The 22,786-nt window shown below is 41.9% G+C and overlaps 2 protein-coding genes and 1 long non-coding RNA gene across 9 annotated transcripts in view; 2 read left to right on the forward strand and 1 right to left on the reverse strand.

The window, feature by feature from the left end:
- MMGT1 (membrane magnesium transporter 1) overlaps nucleotides 1–2,605 on the reverse strand; it is a 24,663-nt gene extending 22,058 nt beyond the window's left edge. Inside the window, exon 1 of one of the 2 annotated variants that reach the window (XR_006731787.1) lies at nucleotides 2,186–2,502. Coding sequence is in view for 1 of the 2 variants with exons in the window: in XM_045538828.1 (XP_045394784.1) it covers nucleotides 2,186–2,264 (79 nt within the window). In the remaining variant the exon portion in view is untranslated. Of the gene's footprint in view, nucleotides 1–2,185 lie in introns of both variants that reach the window. The other variant, XM_045538828.1, reaches the window with a different exon arrangement.
- Nucleotides 2,398–6,637, forward strand: LOC123628854. 4 transcript variants are annotated; one of them, XR_006731789.1, is made up of 5 exons: nucleotides 2,430–2,469; nucleotides 2,758–2,889; nucleotides 3,273–3,445; nucleotides 3,679–3,755; nucleotides 6,516–6,637. It is a non-coding gene; the product is annotated as an uncharacterized LOC123628854 (long non-coding RNA). The 4 variants fall into 4 exon arrangements; XR_006731790.1 differs by lacking the exon at nucleotides 2,758–2,889 and having other exon boundaries at nucleotides 2,398–2,469; XR_006731791.1 differs by lacking the exons at nucleotides 2,430–2,469; nucleotides 2,758–2,889 and adding an exon at nucleotides 2,646–2,692.
- Nucleotides 6,638–11,676: 5,039 nt separating this feature from the next.
- The window catches only part of SLC9A6 (solute carrier family 9 member A6), a 55,319-nt gene continuing 44,209 nt past the window's right edge, over nucleotides 11,677–22,786 (forward strand). For 2 of the 3 annotated variants that reach the window (XM_045538832.1, XM_045538830.1), the window contains exons 1-2: nucleotides 11,677–12,078; nucleotides 21,320–21,519. In XM_045538832.1, the coding sequence (XP_045394788.1) occupies nucleotides 11,754–12,078; nucleotides 21,320–21,519 (525 nt within the window). In that variant the 5' untranslated portion in view covers nucleotides 11,677–11,753. The remainder of the gene's footprint in view (nucleotides 12,079–21,319; nucleotides 21,520–22,786) is intronic. The other variant, XM_045538831.1, reaches the window with a different exon arrangement.

The following is a 22,786-nucleotide window of genomic DNA, read 5'->3' on the forward strand; positions in this document are numbered from 1 at the left end:
GTTGATAAGCCTAGATCACAGTACCAGCTTTTTAATTTACTGAAATTTCCTATAATCTCATTCAATTTAAGACATCCTCAGTAATTGTAACATGTATCTCAATTTCAGAGTGTCCAAATGTGGGAGTAGGAGGGGGAGGGTGTCTTAGAATCAAAGAAACAGTATCTGTTTCTTCACTGCCTGAGTTTCCACAACAGTAAAATGAGAGTAATAAGAGGATTAAATGAGATTCAGTACATGATCGGTGTGCTACTTTCTTTACAGCAAAGATGAGCATGCCACAGCACCATAGTGTGCTATCTGCTGTCACAATGTGACATGACACAATTAGTCTCAAACGTAAATAACAGTCTCTTCCCAACATAAGCATTATAAAGAGATCACAATGCAGTGGCAAATCCACAAGGCATTCTTACCACTTGAAACATAAAAATACAAAATCTTGGCCAGGCAAGTGGCTGACACCTGTAACCCCTGCACTTTGGGAGACCAAGGCCAGAAGATCACTCGAGACCAGGAGTTTGAGACTATCCTGAGCAAGAAAGTGAGACCCTGTCTTTACAAAATTTTTTTAAAAAAACTAGCCAGGAGTGGTGGCACGTGCCTGTGGCCCAAGCTACTCAGGAAGCTGAGGTGGGAGGATCGCTTGAGCCCAGGAGTTCGAGGCTGCAGTGAGCTATGATCGAACCACGACACTCTAGCCTGGGCAACGGAGTGAGTCAGAGTCTGTTTCTCTCTCTCTCTCTCTCTCTCTCTCTCTCTCTCTCTCTCTCACACACACACACACACACACACACACACACACACACACACAAACTGAAATCTTAATTCTAGATGAACCTAGGACAATTCCTATTTAATAATGTACTTTGGACTAGAACACTCAAATTGGACTAGAATGTGTATTGACCCTTTCTTAAAAGAGAATGTGTTTAAACACATTTCTTAAGTTATAACTTACAAGGTTTGTCATGACAGGTGTAAAAGAAAAATAAAACCAATACCAAAAATAGATTTTTACTAACCTCCTGTCTGTTCAATTCTCAAGTAGCTTTCTTGTTTGCATGAAGGCTAATCTGACTCTAACACTACCTTTAACCGGTCATTTCCTCATCTGTAAAATGAAGGAGTTGGACTTCAGTGATCACCAAGGGCCCTCCTTACAGCTAAAGCTCATTGTAGAAAATGACACAGTACTCCAGTGTATCCCAATCTCCTCCAGGACAGTGCTTCTCAACCAACATGCATACAAATCACCTGGGGATCTCATTAAAACACAGATTCCTAGCCAATATATCTGGGGTGGGGCCTGAGTATCTTCTAACAAGCTCCCAGGTGATTGATGCCCATGATGCTGGTCTGTTGCCCACACTTCGAGCAGCAAGGCTATAGAATACTTTCCTGAACCCCCCAGCTCCCTCACAAAATGACTGTCCCAGCCTCCATGCATCCTTATATACTTTTAGCACAGCATCTATATCACCGTATTGTGATTACTTCTTTTTTTATTTCCCACTGAAAGAGGAAAGAATATTGTGATTATTTCTTGATTCACTTGTTTCTTCACTACATGTTGAACTCCCTCAGGACGTCAATGTACCTCTAGCTCCTACGCACAGTGCAATTGCAATGACTCAAAACCGAATTTAATAATGCAGTGTAGCACAAATCTTTTCCCAAGGTCACACAGATTTAGCAGTAAAGCAAGTTGTTAACAACTAGCCCTTTAGATTCCCAGTCCAGTGCTCTTTCCCCTGTATCACAGTGCCTCCATGAGGCATTCCATTACTTAACTTCTCAGTCTCTGCCTGGACAGCCCAGGAGTGCCCAAGATGTTGTCCACATAGTTGTCATGGGACCATGAGGATCTGAAGTCCTCAATCCCATACTCTGCCTGATCCATCCCATGCTGGATCTGACATCACTTGTCCTGGATTCCCGGATAGATTTCCACTCTGAACCCTCTCGCAGACACCTCCTGCAATCCCAGGTGCCTCACTCTCCACAAATCCAAACTCCAAACCTTCCATTGGGGACCCCTGCACTGCTTTTCTTAGTCACCCCAAACTGTAAGGTCTCAAACGAGCGTTCCTGAGACACTGCGTCTGACAGTCCTTTAGGGGTGCGCCCACACATCGCCCCTGGGGTCCCACACAGGAGCGGTTCCCATTACCCAAGCACTTACGCTGAGCAGCGGAAAAGGCGGCGTGGGCTAGGGCAAAGAGGCCAATGCCCACCAGCCCCTTCCATAGCGACGGCGCCATGATTCCGAAGGAGCTGCAGCCCGACAAAAAAAAACGAAGGGCGTCGTAGCCGTTCCTTCTTCCACCCGCGGGTGTCCGCGCGGCGCAGAAAGATGACGTCACCGAAGCCCTATGCGCGAAGAGCCTCAGCGGTGGAAAAACCTGACGGCCGTGAGAGAGCGGAAACAGGAATGCCGGGAAGAAAGGGAAAGCGACAGGGAAAAAGGTCCTCTAGAGCCTATGAGCCTACACTGTGCAGCCTTTCTGGGAGGGGCGGATCTGAGCGGAGGGCGTAAACGAAGAGGCGAAAGCGGGAGCAATGGGAAGCGGGGAGGAAGGGCGCCAGCAAATGAGCGCGGGCCGCGGGAGAAGGGGCGGGGCCTGCGAAGACGATAGGGTGGGGCCGAGGGCGCGGCTGGAGGCGATTGTGAAAGGCCTTGGCTGCTGGGGTAAGACCCAATAGTTGTTGGTTGGCTTGGGCTTTCTTTCAAGCTGTGCGGTTTGTTTTCTGTAGGCCTTTCCCGTGCTTCAGCCCTTTGGGAACTGGCACTGAGGAAGAAGGCAAGGGAATTAGAGAGAGGAGGCAGATGGAGTGTCGAGGACAACAACCAGGGATTTGGAGCCCCAAACACTTAGCACGCGGGAGGTGAACAGTAAACCCTTCTCCTTATTTCAAAAGGTCTTGGAGAAAGATTCGCGCCAAAAGGGGTGTAGCGCGGCGGAAGTGTTTCGTCTTGAAGAGAACCAGCTAACGTTAAGGGAGAAATGAACGGGAGGGAATAAAAGAATGCTAACGATGCAGTCTCAGCTTCTCTCTGTCTGTCTCTGATCGGGATAAAATGTACTCTCCTTTCATCCATTTTTGTCTTCATCCCCTAAAATGTAGACATTCAATAGTGAAGTTCTCCCCTTGACCTCTTTTCGCTCTGTTTTCCCCTGGTAAGCTCACCCATTCATTCCCACCGCTTCAGCCAGCAGAGATTACAATGCTTCCAAATCGACATCTTTATCTCAAATATTTATCCTTAGCTCCTGATCTGCATTTCTGACTACCTGCTGGACATTTATTTCCATGTGAGTGGGCCTGTGGCACTTTAAGCTTAATATGGCCAAAACGGAATTCATCCTGTTTTCCAAGCTGCACCAGTTCCTCCAGTGCCCTCGGGCTGAGTGGCAAAGCTTTGTAAACTGCATCTCACAAGGTAAATGCAAAGTATGATCATCATTCTTTCCCCTTAACTCCATCAGAATTCTACGTTTTAGCTGCATCAATTTGCTCACCCTCACTTGCTCAAAGATTTCCTGTTATCCTGACCCCCCCTTTTAAATTTGCAATATTCCCATGCCTGATCCCCTTACCCTGCTCTATTTTTTATCACCTCCTAACATACTATATAATTTACCTATTATGTTTGTTGTGTTATTATTGCTACAGTCTCTCTTCTCCCACTGGAATGTAAGCTCTGAGAGGACAGATTTCTCTGTGCCTAGAACTTTGTTGACTGTCACAAGGTAGGCATTCAATAAATGCTTGTTGAATGAAAAATGAATGAATTATGAAAAAGAAGTGGGAGGGATATATCCCTATTTGAAAGGCTCTCTACAGAGAGTCCTTTCATTATTTCGAATTGGTTTCAAAAATCCCTGTGGACTTGTATGCACTCTTAATTTTTTATAACCCTTTGATTATAAACATTTTCTGATATACTTGAGCTTCCTCAAAGCTGAAAAAAAAACTAGAAAATAAAGAAAACATCCAAGAGTCATCATATTTCCTCAACTTTACCTATATAATTTTTGTCCTGGATCCTATTTTCCCTAACTTTTAGTGATGGTCATTATTTTTCTCTGGGCCCTCTTCAATTTCTTCACCTCTAAGCCAAAATTTTACACAGTACCCAATCAATTTCAAGGGCAGTATAATGTGTCCCATATTACACAAATGTAGTCCTATTTATAAGCCTCACAATCAGGAAGAACCAGGAAGTAATCTCTCTGTAGTTGGCAGGAAACTGCTTCCTTCTTCACCCCTGGGAGGTGGCAAGATAGAAAAGATAGCTGGCAAAAAAAATCTTAAAGCTTTGTTTTAGCTTGGATAATGGTTAAATCGAAATTAGCCTTTTCAGGGACCTTGTTAAATTAACTCTTCTAATATCAATTTATCTGAAGCAGAAAATGATTAAGAGTTTTCTTAAAGGATCTGAGGTCCAATTCCTTTCTTTTAAAAAGATGACAGTATAGAAAAAAAGATAAAGCCAGTAAGGAATCTGGTATTTGTGTAAGCCACCAATGTATTATCCTAGTCTTCAGGGAAGTGACCCATGTCCAGGTATTGAGTTGGTTTTCTCTATTTCCTTCTTCCATTCTCTGCTCTCTTCTTTTTAACCTCTTACCCTCATATATTGAATGCAAGAGAAACTACCCTAGTTTTGCATTTTCTAGTAATAAATGGTTAAATCATGTTTATGGAGTGGTATTTTAATCGTCTTTTCTGTAGATTCCAACCTGAAGAGAAGCCAAGGTATTCATAGACGCAGTTACTAAAGACTGTATCATTCAAATAAATACCTTGGGTCCACTCATACGTGGTTCTCTAGGTTTGAGTTAGTCCCAAAAGTGCAAGGTTCAGCTAGTGGCAGCACTGTTTTCATGAGCTCTTAGAACAAAAGCCAAACTTCATGAGAAAGAATATTTAAATTCCTAAGTGACCAAGAAGTGCCTTTAGTTTTCACAAAGAAACAGCCATTTTCCATTTGCACCATGGATAAGTGATATGGATGTTATTAAAGGCAGGGATAATGATCTCTAAAGTGTTTCCTACGAAGATGTTATTTGTGAAGACTCCTCATGTTTCCCAGAATAGTTCATTGAATAGAGAAAGTACTGCTATCCCAGAATTGTCTTCAAGTTAACTGACTTTGTTACATGTCACCCAACTCGACTAGTATCTTCATACACCACTCATTCATGTCTCCATTTCCCATGCAGATTCTCCCTCTGTCTGGCACACTCTGTCCTTTCCTATCCAGTTCAAAAGTCTACTTTCCCCAGGAATATGTTCCTGACTATTATAGGTATCTGTAAGAGGTATATATCTATTGTAGGTACAGAACCTTTCTTTAAGACATTTATACATAGTACAACCTCTCTGGGTAACACATTCCAGAAGTTTACTACCTGCTGGGTAAATTAGTATTTTCAGTATTGAAATTGAATTCTCCTTTTTTTTCTTTACAAAAGTGGTGTGTGTTCATTGTAAGAAATACAAACAACAAAAATATGTGTTCCTCTTAAAGCTTCAAGTGGTGCCTTGGTATCTTGAGTTTTGAATCTTAGTAAACAAGACCGTGGTTATATGATTGATATCTTTAAGATTTATTTAATATTTATTTGCTGGATGGTTTATATTACAGTGGTTAAAAGGATGTGCTCTGCAATCGTACTGGGTTTGAATCCTGACTTTTCCTTTTCTACCCCTGGGGGATTGGAGAAGTTAGTTAACTTTACTGTGCCTCAGTTTCCTCACATGTAAAATGAGGATAATAATAGTGTTTAACCTGACAAGGTTATGGTCAGGATTCAGTGAGATGTTACATATAAAGTGTTTAGAGTAGTCTCTCTCACACATAATAAGCACTCAATAAATGTTAGCCATTATTGCTGTTGTTATTGACTCTGCTAGCTATTTTTCCAAACTGAAGAAGTTCCTTATTCCTTTAGTTTTTCCTAAAACATCAGTTGCTTCTCCCCTTTAATTATTTTAATTGCCTTTCTCTGGACCATTTCCAGAGCTACTAATATTTCTCTTAGGGTTTCATTACCAAATCTGTACAAAGTATCTTAGGCTACTTGTATATGAGGTTAATATGATTATTCATTTCAAATAGCCTTCCTAATGACACTGAAAATCTTACTTGCTTTTTTAGCACATTGGGTTGGTCCATTTAGGAAATAAACTGTGAAAACTCCAGCATTTTTATGCTGGGTTCTAACTGATAGCTGTGACCTATTCTTTGTTTTACTCGAATGTAGGCATTCCCTATACTACTGCCCTAGGACTGAGTCTCTTTCCACCTTCCCTTCTTTGCAGAATGCATGGGCTCCCACAGTTCCAACCTTGTGTATATAGCTTGTTCTCACTCCTGAACTGCAGAGCCAAGTTTCTAACTGCCTATGTTGATGTCTGCATTTAGATATCCCTCCAGCTGCCCATAGTTGAGCTCTACCTTCTGATTCCCAGATTAATGCTGCTAACAGCTCTCTGTTTTCCAGTTATCCAGGTTCAACATCATGGAGTCATCTTTCAATTCTTCTTCCTTGGCCAGGCGTGGTAGCTTATGCCTGTAATCTCAGCATTTCGGAAGGCCGAGGCAGGAGGATCACTTGAGGACAAGAGTTTGAGACCAGCCTGGGCAACATAGCAAGACCCCATCTCTACAAAAAATAAAAAAATAGCCAGAAATGTGGTATACATATACCAAGGAGTTCTACTCAACCACAAAAGACAATAGTGATGTAGCACCTCTTGCATTATCCTGGGTAGTGCTGGAGCCCATTCTACTAAGAGAAGTATCACAAAAAAGGACAAAGAAGCACCACATGTACTCACCATCAAATTGGTATTAACTGATCAACACTTATGTGCACATATAGTAGTAACATTCATCGGGTGTCGGGCAGGTGGGAGGGGGAAGGAGAGGATGGGTATATACACACCTAATGGGTGCAGTGTGCACCGTCCGTGGGATGGACACACTTGAAGCTCTGACTGGGGTGGGGCAAAGACAATAGATGTAACCTAAACATTTGTGCCTTTGTAATATACTGAAATAAATAAATAATAAATAATTTTAAAAAATAGCCAGGCGTGGTAGCACCCACCTATAGTTCCAACTGGGGCAGTAGGATCCCTTGAGCCCAGGATTTCAAGGCTGCAGTAAGCTCTGATTGCACTACTGCACTCCAGCTTGGGTGACAGAGCAAGACCCTGTCTCAAAAAAAAAATTCTTCCTCAAGTGCAACCCACCCACCCACTCAATCAATTGCCAAGACAGGTTAATCCTACCTCTGCATTGGCTCTTGTGTCCAGCTTCCCATTGGCATTCCTACTGCACCCGCTAAGGTAAGACCTCATTACTTTTCAGCAAGGCAACTTTTCTAACCTCCTAACTGGCCTCCCTACTGCCCATCTCTCCACATTTCATTCATACCCCTTCCTGTTGCCAAATTAATATTGAGGAGGTTTTTGATCAAGGAAATGAATGAGTTAAAAAATTTCTGTGGCATAGACACCTTCCACAATATGACCTCAACCTTGTTTTTCAGCTTTCCCCCAGTATATGAATTAGTGAATTCAGTGTTTATCAAGCACCTCCAGTGAACCAAGGACTGTGTGGAGTGAGCTTATCTACACTGCTCAATTCTCTGGTATTTTTAGTTTATCCTTGAATTGAATCTATGTACCTAGAGGAATTTGATGTCATCTGCAAACATGGAAATTTCCTTGGCATTCAAACTTAAGAGACATTTATTGATACATAGATATGTTTTATTGAGTACCTATTTTGGTTAAGCCTTGTGCTAGATGCTGTCAGTAAAAAAATAAGTGAGGCCTAGTTCCTGCCCTCTAGGTGCTCATGAACTGTTGAATAACAAACTTGTAAATCACACATGATGATACATCATGAGGGTTAGGGCAGAGATCTGCCCAGTGAGCTCTGGAAGCCCTTTCCATATAGGGGCCCCTAACTCAGCCTGAGGGCATCCTGGAAACTTTAGTGACTTTTAATCTGAGATTTTCTTTTTTGTCAAGCAAATAGAAGTTAGGGAGGGATAAAGGGCTATCCAAGCAGAGGGAACACATAGAAAGGTACAAAGATGGCATGAAATCATAGGAAGCATTCAGGGAATGACAAGGAGTTCTGAATGGCTGAAGCAAAATGTATTTGGAGGAGGACAGGATATAAGGGTGAAGAGGTAGTCTAGACGCAGGGTGTGTGGAGTACTGTGTGCTGGGCTAAGGAGCCAGAACTGAAGGCACAGAGGCCCATTGGAGGGTTTGGAGTGGGAGTGTGATGCACACACACACACACACACACACACACACACACACACACAGATTTGTGCTTCAGAAAGACCTCTCTTGAAGAAGGGTGGGAGAATGATCAACAGACAGTAAAGAAGAGGTCAGCATACCTTTCTGGCAAAGGGCCAGATAGTAAATATTTTGGGCTTTATAGGCTACATGGTTTCCTTTGCAATTACTCAACCCTGCCCTTATAGTGTAAAGCAGCCATAGACAATAACTAAATGAATGGGCATGGCCGTGTCCAATAAACTGTTATTGATGGACACTGAAATTTGAATTTCACATCATTTTCATGTGTCACAAAATGTTATTTTTTAAAAAAAAAAAATTTCTTTTTTTTGAGACAGATTCTCACTCTTGCCCAGGCTAGAGTGCTGTGGCATCAGCCTCACTCACAGCAGAAAAAAAAATTTCAAAAAATTTCTCAACCCTTAAAAAATGTAAAAACTATTCTTAGCTTCAGGTCATACAAAAAGTGGTAGCAGGCTGGATTTGGCCAGTGGGCTATAGTCTGATCTTTGATAATCCCTGGCCTAGGGGATGGGAGAGAGTGCAGAGAATGTAGACAATTCTATTGAGAAGCTTATCTCTGAAGGAGAAGGGAGAGAAAGCGCAGTAGCCAGAAGAGGATTTAAATGAAAAGCTATTTCTCAGAAGAGACCTGAAAGTGTTTATGGAAAGCAGAAAGAACAGAGAAGGAGCATTGAAGACGGTGGGGGCGGCAGGTGTGATTGCTGCAGTAGACCCTGGAAGGGGCAGAAAGGAAATGATGAAATGCAGAGTACAGGTTGAGGAATTAGCTTCGTAAGGGAGGAGGAAACACCTCTTCCACTGAGGCTGGAGGGGAGGAAGAAAGGATGGGCACTGATAGGATATTTAAGTAGATTGCAGGGTAGGATTTTCCCAGAATGCCTTGATTTTCTCAGTAACAAAGGAGGCAAGGCTGAAATTCCAGGTGAGTTGCCTATATGAGCACTAAAGTCACTCAGAATGATGGCAGGGCTGGGGGTGGGGGGGAGAGGAAACCTGTAAACCAGATGCCCAAGTACTCTGTGAATGTGTGGGAGTGACCAGGAAGTCACTGGATGAGGAAAACAAAGAAAGGAGGTGTTAGAGCTGCAATGAAGGGTGGAGGAATAATGGGCTTGGAGTAACAATGAGGAGTGAGCAAAGGCCAACTCCTCCTTTAGACTACATAGTACAGAGTGTGAGTTGTGTGTACATATGGGTAGGACAGTGGGGTTGGGACAAAATGAACAGCTTCAGAGCACGTGATATGCTAGGAGAGATTCTGGTACTGGCAAAGGGAGAAGATGGAGGGGCCAACAGTGCAGCAACCAAGAGCGTTGGGTTAGTTTGTTCACAAGGGAGGGCATTCCGGACAGCACACTGATGAGGACTGGCAGGGAGGGCAGTAGTGACAGGAGAAACTGCGGAGTGGGAGTCAGAAGTATAGAGCAGTGCTAGGTTGAGAGAGAAGTACATTCTGAGGGGAGCCAAAGGCTCATGGGGATTGGCCGCCTGATAGAGTTATTGGCATCTCAAGATTCCTCCCAGAACTCAATACAAAGAGGTTGCTGAGGGAGCATACTAAGTTGCTGGTGCCACATAAACAGAGGTAGAGTCTGGGGATTGAAGACATTTGCTAACTAACTGTAGTCAGGGAAGCAGTCTATGACTTTGTTTTTTTTTTCAGTTCCAAACACTCAGAGTGAAAAGTGGTTTTGTGCTGAGGAAAACAGCCTCGGAATCAGTGGTTAGGCCTGAAGAAGCAGGTAAGCTCATTTGCTAGGTCTTCTGGGGTGACCAAGAGAGATCTGGGGGTGGGAATCATGAGGAGCCTGGGAAAGATCCTCACCTTGGCTTCTTGCCTTTACAAAGCCCAGCCCTTTGTGAACATGGCAGTGTGGTTAGGCTGGAGTCAGGGTATAGGGGACAGGCAGCCATGAGGTTTCTTGGGAAGATACAGACAGACCAAGGTACTAATAGGAGAGAATGGGCACACAGTCACTGTCTCTGGTCTAGGACAGTTCCTGACCCGACAGGGACAGGATTTGGAGTTGAACACATCCTCGTGCTTTTTTGTTCCCATTTAGCTCACCATCCTTGGAGCTTAAAGAGCTGATTAGTGGGGATGAACACTCACTGGGGCAGCTTGGTGTTGCCTGAGCGTTGTTTTAGCAGGAAGTTATATGGCCATGAAATGAGAACATTTGAGAATCATGAATTCTAGGCAGAATGATAGGAATTGGATTGATAGTAGTACCGCTGATGATATGAAGAATTTGAGAAAGAATACGTATTTGTAGAGGGAAAATGAGGTCATTTCAAAATATTTTTAGTTTTTGAGGGTGGTAGGAGCCTCAATAGGATATGATCAGAGTCCAACAGGTAGAGGCCTGAAGGTAGAGAGGCAGGCCAGGGCTTGAGATTTGTAGCTCATTCATGTAGAAGTGAAAGTCTAGGGAAAACGGGGAGCCCACACAAACTAAAGAGTGATCTGAGAAGTATGGAAAAAAATAGGAATCCACTGTTCTCAAAGCCAAAGCTGGAGTATGGAGGTGAGAACTGTGAAAATTCTGATGTGACAGGTTGAGAGGCTGAGAACCAAAAAAATATTATTCTGAGGAGTACTGAGGAAGAGAAATGAGAGATAGGGGTCAAAGGTGACTTCCAGGCTTGGGATATTTGTTTTAAAATAAGAGTACAATGGAGCAGTTGGAGCCTCGGTAGATCTGAGTACAAACCAACTGAATCTTCTTGAGAGACTGTTGAGTTTCTCTGTACAGGTTCTTGACGTGAGGAAGGGAAAATTCTCTCCTCTATTCTTGAGCTTGAGAGATGACTTATGTTAGGTGTTTATATGTAAAGAAAACCGACTACACACACACACACACATAATCCACCCCTTTGAGTCAATTCTTTTATGAATTGCTACAGTGTTGTTTTTCTCCAATGAGGACAGAACAAGGAGAATTCGATTTAAATTATAGAGATGGAGATTGAGGCCACTCCCAAGGGGACAACTTCTTATCCTGTTAAGAGACACTGGGGGACATTGAGATGGGTTATGAAAGATCAATTCCCCTGAGAGTTCTAAGAATAGGATCAAAGTAGACAAGAGTGCAGTCTACCTCTGCTTGATTACACAGAGTGGATGTTTCTTTAGAAGAACGCAATGCACTAGATTCGACGGCCTTTCAGTCAGGGGCCGCGCCAGACTGTGTATACCCGGGTGCAGAAGGGCAAAGGAGAGGGGAAGAGTGAGTTGGGGATGCCACGGCCCCTTTAAGAGCGGCGGCGGCGGCGGTGCGCTCACCGACGGCTTCCCTCGGGCCCCGCCCCTTTCCCGTGAGCCCTCGGGGAGTGGTCCGACCGCGGGCGGCTGCGGGTGAGGATAGGGGCGGGGGGCGGGGGGAGACATGGCTCGGCGCGGCTGGCGGCGGGCATCCCTCCGCCGCGGCTTCAGTGGCGGCCTCCGGGCCCGCCCGCTCATGCGGCCCGTCTGGTTGCTCCTCGCAGTGGGCGTCTTTGACTGGGCAGGGGCTTCGGACGGCGCCGGCGGAGGGGCGAGAGCCATGGATGAGGAGATCGTGTCCGAGAAGCAAGCTGAGGAGAGCCACCGGCAGGACAGCGCCAATCTGCTCATCTTCATCCTGCTGCTCACCCTCACTATTCTCACGATCTGGCTCTTCAAACACCGCCGGGCCCGTTTCCTGCACGAAACCGGCCTGGCTATGATTTATGGCAAGTGCCTCAACCCCTGTCAGCCTCCTGGCGCTGCCCCTTTCTCTGCCCGCCGGCTGCTTCGCCTCCTCTCCCGGCCCTGGTTGGCCTACGTTCGGCTCCCCTTCTAATTCCTTCCATTTTCTGCCTCGCCTTCCTCCTCCCCCGTTTCTCTCCCTTACCCCCATTTTTCTGCTACACCCCCCTTTCCTCTGCCTCACCCCCTTTCCTCCTTAGCCTCGCCCCCCTATTTTCTCTGCCTCTCCACCTTTTTCGCCTCCGACCCCACCCCCTTTTTCCTCCGCACCCTCCCCCTCTTTCTCTGCCTACCAAGCTCGGGACCTCGGGCTGGGGATGGGAAGGGAGTGGGTGCGGTGTCTCGGATTGGTCTGGGGGCTGGGGGAGGGGAGGACACCATTGCGATCATTTCTCTGGGGTGTCAGTCTGTTTAAGGTTCACTGAGGCTGCAGTGGTTATCTCTACTGCCCAGAATCTGGCGTTCTTTTGGAGCCAGAGTCGACCTTTACTCATCACCCAGCTCTTGCTACGCCCTGTCCTTTAGAGGTTGAAAATGAAAACCTTACTCTTGTGGAGCTGGAGTAAAAACCTAAGCGTGAGATAGGCTGCAGAAGGCTTGGGGCATTTTTAATGACGTCCTATTTATTGTACTATGCCTGTAATATCCGATATGGATGCATACAGTTGACCCTTCCAATTCAGGCATACAGAAGTGAGGACAAGGAAGAGTTAAGGTTCTTCCAGCAGTGTGGTGTACTATATGATGATCAGGACAGTTCAGACAAACAGTAATTACAAACACCACGCATATGCAGTATGGGTGTCTTGCTGTTGGCATCAGGTTATTTACCGATTGTTGAATACATGGTTTCGGTTCTTGTGTCTTTCTTTTTGAGGTTTATTTATTTATTATTTGTTGGTGATGAGGTGAGTAGGGTAAATCAAAGCATGGGCTCAAAAGCATTTTGAGCTTTGCTGGGGCCTCATGAGGGGAAAAGATACATATTGCTGACTGTCTTAATCTGACTGAGGGTATTGCCGAAAAAGTGAGGGCAAACAATCCTTTCCTTGCAGTACATACATGTGTGAAGATTGTCTTTATTTGAAACAATCTGAAACTGACGAGCTCGTTGAGGTTTGCCTCTCAGACTAGCAGATAAGTAGAGGAAGCTTTAGCACAAAAAGACATTTCTCCATGCACCCCCACTCCCCCACAGCCAGACTTCTGGAATGTGCATCTCAAGAATAGTAAGGAAAGGTGGTCATGTACCTTAGGAAAATGCATGAACTGTCGCTTGTTTTTCATTTGTAAGGTAAAACAGTTCTAAGCCTTTGTGTAAAATATTTCTGCTCATTAAGATTCCTAGTTTTTAGACATATTAGGTCGTTTTTATATTTAATATGTTTTGCTTTTCATTTGCAGTGAACCTTAAGCCAAATTGGCCAGATAAGCTATACATTTCTATATAATTTTCTGTATAACTGGATTTATTTAGTATTCCCAACAAACATTTATTGATCAACCTACTATTATGCACAGAAAATACAAAGAGGTATAAGACCCTTGCCATCAAGGAATTTATAGACAGGTCATGTAAAGAAAATACTGGCATCTTAAATTTGGTTAAATGCCAGATAAGTATTACAGAGTTAAAATAAGGAACTGATCACAGATACCTCTTCTTTGTAGAGACAGATATTGTGATGTGGTTAAAGGTACAAGGCTTTAGACCGGAGGTCAGGGAATTTTTTTCTGTAAAGGGCCAGACAGTAAAGATTTTCAACTTTGCAGGCACATAGACCTCCATGTCTCTGTTACATTTTATTCTTTATTTTATTTATTTTTTCTTTTTACAAACCTTTAAAAATGTAAAAGCCATTCTTAGCTCTTGGGCCATACGAAAACGGACCAAGGGCTGTAATTTGCCAACCCCTGCTTTAGAGTCGGACCTGGATTTCTGTCCCACTGTGCCAATAGTTATATGTAGTCTTAGGCAAGTTCCTTACCCTCTTTTACCCTCACCTATATTTTTGGAGTGATGATAGTAAGATTACTGTGTGGAAGAAATGTTTTTAGCCTAGTATCTGACCCCTAAATAAATGCTGAATAAATGATAGCAGTGCTATTATTATTATTATTACTGTTACAACTGCATTTTCTCAGGTTAGGCTCAGAACAGTCCTAACTGCTCAGTGTTGTAAGTTGAGAGGCAAACATAGTATTTTTTTTTAAATCAAATAGGGACTTTAAATTGCTCTGAAAATATTTGTTCTTTGATAGCTGATATCATCAACTTCATCTAACTCTTGGACTGAAGTAGAAAAATAGTATTACTGATTGCATTTCATGAAGTGTCTAAGTTAATAAAAAGTGAGGGAGTATCTTAGTGTTAGTATTTTGTGAAGGAAAAACAAGGGTATCTCTTGTGGAAATAAAGTACAAGTCTGGAGGTTAAATCTGGGGTTGACATGGCATTCCTTCACCTGTCCCATTTTCTCAGTGTAGGCAAAGCATACTGTGGACTAAATAGCCTCCTAACTAACTCCTAAGTCCAGTTCAAGAATAGATGGCATTGGGCCAAAGTATTTTCAATACTATGGAAATTGAAGTTTTCTAATCCTAATTACTATCTGTCATCTATCTCTTCTTATGACTCTCGCACCATCACAACTATTGCATTACTATATTATTTTAAGACCTTTATTTTTCAGCATGACTTCCAGAGGAAAAGGGAATGCCTAGACCTCCAATATTTAGCTCACTGGTGATCTTATTCCTGTGATGTTGGTTTAGCTGCTTAAATTCTGGAAAAAATGTTATTAAAAATAAGCTTTTCCTTTATCTTTTTGAGAAGCAAGGGCATAAAAAATGTTTAAATTGCCAATGTGATCAGTTTCTAGACTGTAATATAAACTAATTGCTCCAGTTGCAAACATACAATCTCAAAGCACCCACGTGTTTTGTTCACAGGGCTAGCTTTCCTAAGAAGCTTAAAGTGAGTCACTGTTAGTAAAAATTGTCCAGGTAGTTAATTAAGTCTGAAAAGTGATCACTCACTGCAGCATGCTTACAGATGGTATAAAAAGCAAAAGATGGAGAAAATACTTGTTTTGCCTTAAACTCTAGGTATCCGGAGTCTTAGGCTTAACTAATGTGATTCCTCAATAAACATTTATTAAATGTGTATGATGTATGGGATATGTTGAGAAATACAGATGTGAGCCATAGTCCCTGCCCACAAAGCACTTATAATCTGGTGACTTAATAGATAATGTTTTTTGAGCATTACAGTGTGTTAGACACTGTGCTAGGCACTTTACAAGTGCCATTTCATATAAACCTCATAACAACTCTATGAGATGGGTGTTATTATCTTTCCAATTTTATGAATGAGGAAATTGGGGCTCAGAAGTTAGAAGACTTGCTTGAAGTCACATAACTTATAAGTATTGAGCCAGGATTCAAATCCAGTCAGTCTGGCTCAAAAGCCACATTCTCTTAGCCTTTAAACCATCTTGCCTCATGTTGAAAGGTAGAACAACTATGTAGACAAAGTGGGTTATTATTATCATCACTGCATATGAGAAAACTGAAATTCAATGAGAGGTTATCTACCCTAAGGTGACAGACTAGAACTTGTTGGAAAGCCAGAATTCACACATCTGTCTGACTTCCAAACTTGTGCTTTTTTTCCCACACTGTACTGTACTCTGTCTCAAAATACCAAATATATAAGGTGATAATACTTAAAGTTGTAGGTGTTTTGGAGGTGGATTGTGAGGGAATGGAGACCTAAACCATTCTGATTCTCCAGAGGTTCTCCAGCTAGTGGTGATGTGAGAGCAAAGAGAAGATTAGAAAGTTACAATTGGCCTTCCGTGTCCCTGGATTCCACATCCACACATTCCATAACCCTGGATTTAACCAACCACAGGTTGAAAATATTCAAAAAGATAAAATAATAACAGCAATAAATAATACAAACTTTTAAAAGCAATACAACATACCTATTTACATTGGATTAGGTATTTTAAGTAATCTAGAGATGATTTAAAGTATATGGGAAGATGTGCTTAGGATATATTCAAATGCTGTACCATTTTATATCAGGGACTTGAGCATTTGAGGATTTTGGTATCCTCATGGGTCCTGGAGCCAAATTCCCGCAGATACTGAGGGATGACCATACAGAGATGTTGGAATTAGAAAATCTAGATTTCAATTCTGGCTTTGTCTCTTGATAACAATGTTGGGCAAGTCACTTATCCCTATTTTATAGATGAGGAAGCAATGAATGAGAGATTTATAGTGGTATCCATGTCATAAAGTTACAAGGATCAAATAATATATGCAGAAACAAGATAGGCATTGGTTCAGGTTCTAGGTAAAAGATTTCCCTTGGGAAAGAGGTTTGTTTTTCCTGAGAGGGGAGCTGAAGGTAAACGAGTTTATATCGACATAGAGGGGCTTAGAATTAAGGCAGCCTATATCAAATAGCCCCCAGCTTCTCAGGAAAGTGGACAGTGGGGTTGAGGACTTGAAAAGGAGGATAAAGGCTTGAAGAGCCACTGTTGAGAATGTGCTAGGAGAGAGATGAATAAATGCATGTATTAATAAAACTAACCAGAGGTCAGCAAAAGCCTTGGCTTTCTTGGCTATCTTGAAGTTGAATTAGCTTTTAACACAGAATCTAACAGCATTTTTCAAGCAAGTAATAAATGTTTTGACCACACTCAATGCCCCAGTGATATTCCTGCCATACTTTTGACTGTAAGAGGCTTTAGGTATGATAGGCTGGAAGAATGGGCTGGAATCCCTGAGAAAACCAGTTTCTGCTAACTGAGAGAATCATACAATGGTGGGGCTTTGGATGATGCTGAGTTCTTTATCACTGGGAGAGTTTCCAGCACAAGTGGGTCAGGAATGTGGAGGAGGGGTAGGACTTCTCTGTTTTGTGAAAGATATTTCTTTGTGGTTGTGTTCTTTGTTGCTTGTAAGTAGTAATTTTAAATTTCATAATATCAATATTTTCTGTCCTTCTCTCTATGTAGGAGGCTATAAGTTTCTGCTTTATCCTCTTAACAAAGCATTCTTTTTGTGTCCTTTCACTTTACTGAGAATTGCTTTAACTCCATGATTAGGATTTGACCTTTTACAGAACCCATGTTAACTTGATCTGTCAGCTTTTTCAAAGAAATTCCAATTTTTCAAATGCTTGATGCTGTGATAAAAGGATCTTGATTTTTTTCCACCCTAAGTAATTATTCTTCATGATGATGTTTTATCTACCAAGGTATGTGTTTCAAATTTGTGCAAGTGCTGAGCCTTCCTCAGGGCACCCAGTGATGCTTCAGCATAGGGTTAGGCAAGTACGAACCAGTGGATACTGTTACTACTACATAGCTAGGCTTGGGGACCTGGAAAGAATTTATGCTGCTGTTATTAGTATTTGTAGTAGCTTATCTGTGATTTTTGCATGTTATAAGAGGACAACTTTTACTGAGCCTTTTAATTAGGCCTTGTGGAATAGTAGAGGAAAGAGCTGTTTATATATCAAATAGGCAGAATGACTGGATCTGTAGCCTTTCTCTCCCAGGTCTGTCAAACACAGTTGATACTCAACAGTCACTTTTTTATTTTGTTTTTTGGAGGTGAGGTATTTTCAAAGTGTATTTTTCATCTATTTTAAATTTGAACCTTTGTTAAAACATTTTTAAAGTTGGCATCATTGTACTGTTCACCAATTAATCATTACTATAAAAACATGTGTGACTATAAATTGACTATACAGAGGTCCAGTCCCCAACCTTTTTGGCACCAGGGACCGATTTCATGCAAGACAGTTTTTCCATGGTGGGGGGGGGGTGTGCAGTGGCAGGGGTGGAGCTCAGGTGGTGATGCGATGGGGAGCGGCTGTAAATACAGATGAGGCTTGGCAGAGCTCAGGTGGTGATGTGGGGCTGGGTGCTAGCAGGCCCCAGACTGGTACTGGCCAGGGGTTGGGGACCGCAGGACTAGAAGGATTCCTCATCCCTGCACCCTCCCCTCTTCCTGGGTAACTACTGCCCTTACACCCCCTTGTTTCTGCTTCATCACTTCTCACTCAGGTTTGGCTTCTAGCCCCACTACTCCACTGAAACTGCTCTTATCAAGGTCACCCATGACCTCCTTATTGCCAAACCCAGTGAATACTTCCAATGCCTTCCTTACTTGACTTTGCTGCAGTATTTGATAGTTTTCATCAGTTCCTCCTTCTCGGAAATGAAATTTTCACTTCCTGAATTCTTTGCCACCACTGGTTCTTTTTTTCTTTCTACTCCTGTGGCTTTTCCTTCTCAGACTCTTTCATCAGTTCCTTCTCCTCTACCAGCCCCTTAATGTTGGCTCTTAATGGATAAAACCCCAGGTCTATATCCATGTCCTCTTCCCATTTTATTTGCTTGCCTTGTGATCTCATTTGCAACTGACTTCAACCATCTTATGACTGCCAAGTCATAAAAATATCTCCAGTTGAGACCCCTCCCTTGAGCTCCAGCTCCCACATACTCTACTGTGCATGTGTCACAAGTACATTAAACTCAACACGTCCAAAACTGGACTTAGCCTTTTCCTCTGAAAATCTGTTCTTCTTCCTATGTCCCCTACCTCACTGAATGGCCCTGCTATTCACCTAGCTGCTCAGGCCAACTTATCCACCTTGTTACCAGGTCAATTAAGGCTCCTCTTAGTCTTTCATCTCCCTTTCTCCCAGTCTATTCTACTCAGTCACTAAATCTTTCTAAAATATAATAGCTTCTAAGAATCCTTCTCCCTTCCTGTCACTGTTTTCTTAGATTAGGTCCTAAGCTCTTACTGCCTGTGTGACTGCAATGGCCATGTATCTAGCCTTTTAGACTCTCTTTAGTCTAGACCAGTCTTTCTAAAATAGAAATCTGATGTCAAGTCCCTGCTTAGAACACTGCTATGACTTCCTTTTGCTTTTGGGATAAAGTCCAAACTCCCTTCCTCTACATATAAGGTCTTTTATGATTCAGCTCCTGCTGATCTTTCAAACAACTTTTGTCACTTTATAAGCCAGCTTTACTGAACTACTTGTGATTCCCTGAATGAGCTGTGTTCACTCCTTCTTCCTTGACTGGATATATACTACTATTCCCCTACCTGGAATATACTCTTTCTTCTATTTTGTTACCTGAAAAGGTGACATCTCTGAAAAGACTTCCCTAATGTCCCACTCCCTCAGGCTTGGTTAGGTATCTCTTTTCTGTTTTTATACACTTTATATATGTATATATTGCATTATGATTTTTTTTTGAGACAGAGTCTCCTTCTGTCACCCCAGATAGAGTGCAGTGGTGACATGATAGCTCACTTCAACCTCAGACTCCTGGGCTCAAGTGATCCTCCTGCCTCAGCCTCCAGAGTAGCAGGGACTACAGGCGAGAGCCATGTTGCCCGGCTAGTTTTTTCTATTCTTAGTAGAGATGGGCTCACTCTTGCTCCTGAGTGAAGTGATCCTCCCACCTCGGCCTCCCAGAGTGATGGGATTATAGGTGTGAGCCACCCCCTGCCTGGCCCTATGATTGTTTTTTTCAGTCTGTTTTCACTAATTAGACTGAATGCTCCTTGAAGGAGGGACTTTGTTTTCATCTCTGAACCTGGAGGCCTTCCTAGCATAGCGTTCCATTCAAATGTTTAAAGAATGGCTGGCTGGTCAGAATGAAAGGCAATAGGAAGGTAAAATGTAGCTAGTAGTGGTATGCTGTGCATTTTGGAGATAAGGAAAGTTCCAGAAGTTTAGGTTCAATTTGTAGTTTAGGTATATCCATATAGTGGAATATTTTGTGCCCATAAAAATGGATGAAGTTCTAATACATGCTATAACATGGATAAACCTTCAAAACATTATGCTAAGTAAAAGAAGCCAGACACAAAAGGCTATGTATTATAGGATTCCATTTATATAAAATGTCCAGAATAGGCAAATCCAGAGACAGAAAGTAGAGGAGTGGTTGCCAGGGGCTGGGAAATGGAGAGTGACTGCTAATAGGTATGGGGCTTTTTTTCTGGGGGTGGGGGTGGCGTTGGGGAAGGGTTGGGCGGAGGTGATGAAAGTGTTCTAGAATTAGATAGTGGCGAATGATATACAACTTTGTGAATATACTAAAGGCCACTGAATTGTACAGTTTAAAAGGATAAACTTTATGGTATGTGATTTAGATATCAATAAAGCTGTTATTAAGCAGCTGAAGTTGATCAATGTGGTTTTACAGTACCTAGAACATTGGGTACATTTGAATATCAGTAGCATGATCCAGGTAAAATCCTAGTGGTATGTTCATCTCATAGTGCCAGATTCAGGACTTCTATTCTGTGTTTTGATTTTAAAGCAGATATTTTGAAATTAAAATTTGACCTTTTAGTTGTAGAAGAACTCAATCAATCTATAAATATCATTGACTTTCTAATTTGTTAAATGTGTATTATTTGGCCAGCTTTGTACTTTGGGAATAAACTTGGGAAATGTATTTGTTTAGTTTTGTGAACTGATGGATGGAGGTGGAAAATATATTTCTAACATGATTGCGCTGTCAGGTTGGGACACCTTGGAGCATATTCTGTGTACAGATGATTTGAAGGTTTTTTTCTCATTTTATTACCTTCTTCATCACTTGTTTACATATTGATCTAGAAATGCAGTGATCTGTGCTGTTACTCTAGGGAATGGAATGTTTTTTTCTCTCACCCTACTGGATTATATGAAAATTGGGCTCTTGGATGTGTGAATTTAGTAATACTTCATTATTTTTATTTTTAGAGATGGAGTCTTGCCCTGTCTCCCAGGCTGTAGTGCAGTGGCGCAATCATAGCTCACTGCAACCTTGAACTCCTGGGCTCAAGTGATCCTCCTGCCTCAGCCTCCTGAGTAGCAGGGACTACAGGCATATGCCATCAGCGCCCAGCTAAATTTTTCATTTTTGTTTTAGAGACAGGATCTCACTATGTTGCCCAGACTGGTCTCCAAACTCCTGGCCTAAAGTGATCCTCCCACGTCAGTTTCTTTAGTCACTGGGATTGAGTTTAATAATATATTAAAATGTAACTGCATTTGGTCTAAAAATTGGTTCTGAACCACAGGAAACTATCATAAGAGATTTTGTTATCAATCCAGAGTTATGTGTGGGGTACAAAAGAAGTGGTCTCTGTGCACAAGAAAAACTTATGTTGTTGCTTTGTTTCCAGGTCTTTTGGTGGGCCTTGTTCTTCGGTATGGCATTCATGTTCCAAGTGATGTAAATAATGTGACCCTGAGCTGTGAAGTGCAGTCAAGTCCAACTACCTTATTGGTAAATGTTAGTGGAAAATTTTATGAGTATACGCTGAAAGGAGAGATTAGTTCACATGAACTCAATAACGTTCAAGATAATGAAATGCTTAGAAAGGTAAGTTCTTAAAGGGAATCTTTAAGGTTTTTTTATGTGTATAACTAGCAGCAAAATGATTTAGAAGAAAAATAAGTGATGAATTTTTAACGGTATTTAAATAATTAGTCTTTTATAATAAAACGAGGTAAAACCTCAAGTAACAAATGTAATAATATAATGAAATGGATATGTCTGCATGTCTCATTTTCTGATTGAGGCTAAGTACTATAACTCTTTCTGTTTCACTATGTGTTATTTACAATTGTGATAAACGGTGACCAGGATTGAGTTAAGCAGAATTTATAAGCATTTCTTTCAGTTTGCAGATGGTCCTTATAGTTTTATAGCACTTTAGTACATTGGGTTTATTTGATACTACCTAAAATAGTCCATTAATATTTCTTTGAATTTTTTCTTGAGCACAATTTCATCTTTCTTTGATTCACAATCTGGCACAACTTCTGGGGCCTTAGTGTGAGTCTCAGTTATTGTACCATACTGTGCACAAAGGAGGAGGTTGGGTTGCGATGGTACTGGCTCCCGGACATTCCTGGAGCTGCCTTCTCCTGTCCCTCTTGTAGTTTCTATCATTAGATTTCTCAGTGCCACTTTGCTCATATCTTCTTTGTTTTTGCCCACTTTTGGCCATTTGCCTCCACTTCTCCTGTTCTCTACATTGGCAGGACTTTTATATCTACTTGATTGTCTTCTTGACCATCTTTAATGCTTTTAAAATTTCATATGAACTCCAAGTTTATTTTGCAGCAAGAGTTCTTTTCACCTGTGGAAACTTCCAATTCCTTACAAGTTCTAGTAAGCTAAGTTTTAGCATGGGTCTGTGTTTCTGTCAAATGCTACTGCAACCTTATGAACAGAAGGGGGCGTCTGCATTTTTGTAGAGAATAAGTCTTAAAATGAGTGGGCTATCAGGACTAGAAATCTGAGTTGCACAGAAACATTTGCTACAATGTTGTGTTATATACCTTTAGAGATGTTATATAAAAAGTCTGCTTCCTCTTGCCAATAATACCATACTCCTAAGTTTTTTTTACTGGTTTTAGGTCTCTTATTTAAAGCAAAGATATGTTCATGCTTTCTCCTATTTTTAAGATTTTAATATCAGTATTTTAACAGACTTTCCACAGATATGGCTAAACTGATTGTTCCAACACTACTATCTCTTTGTCGTTTGGTTGAGAATTAGAACAGCCATCCTATATGAAATATTTTTAAGTTACCACAGTAACGTTCTTGCTTTTGATGAGTTTAACATTTAATCTTTTTT

The sequence above is a fragment of the Lemur catta genome, chromosome X (genome assembly GCF_020740605.2).
Source record: "Lemur catta isolate mLemCat1 chromosome X, mLemCat1.pri, whole genome shotgun sequence".
NCBI lineage: Eukaryota > Metazoa > Chordata > Mammalia > Primates > Lemuridae > Lemur > Lemur catta.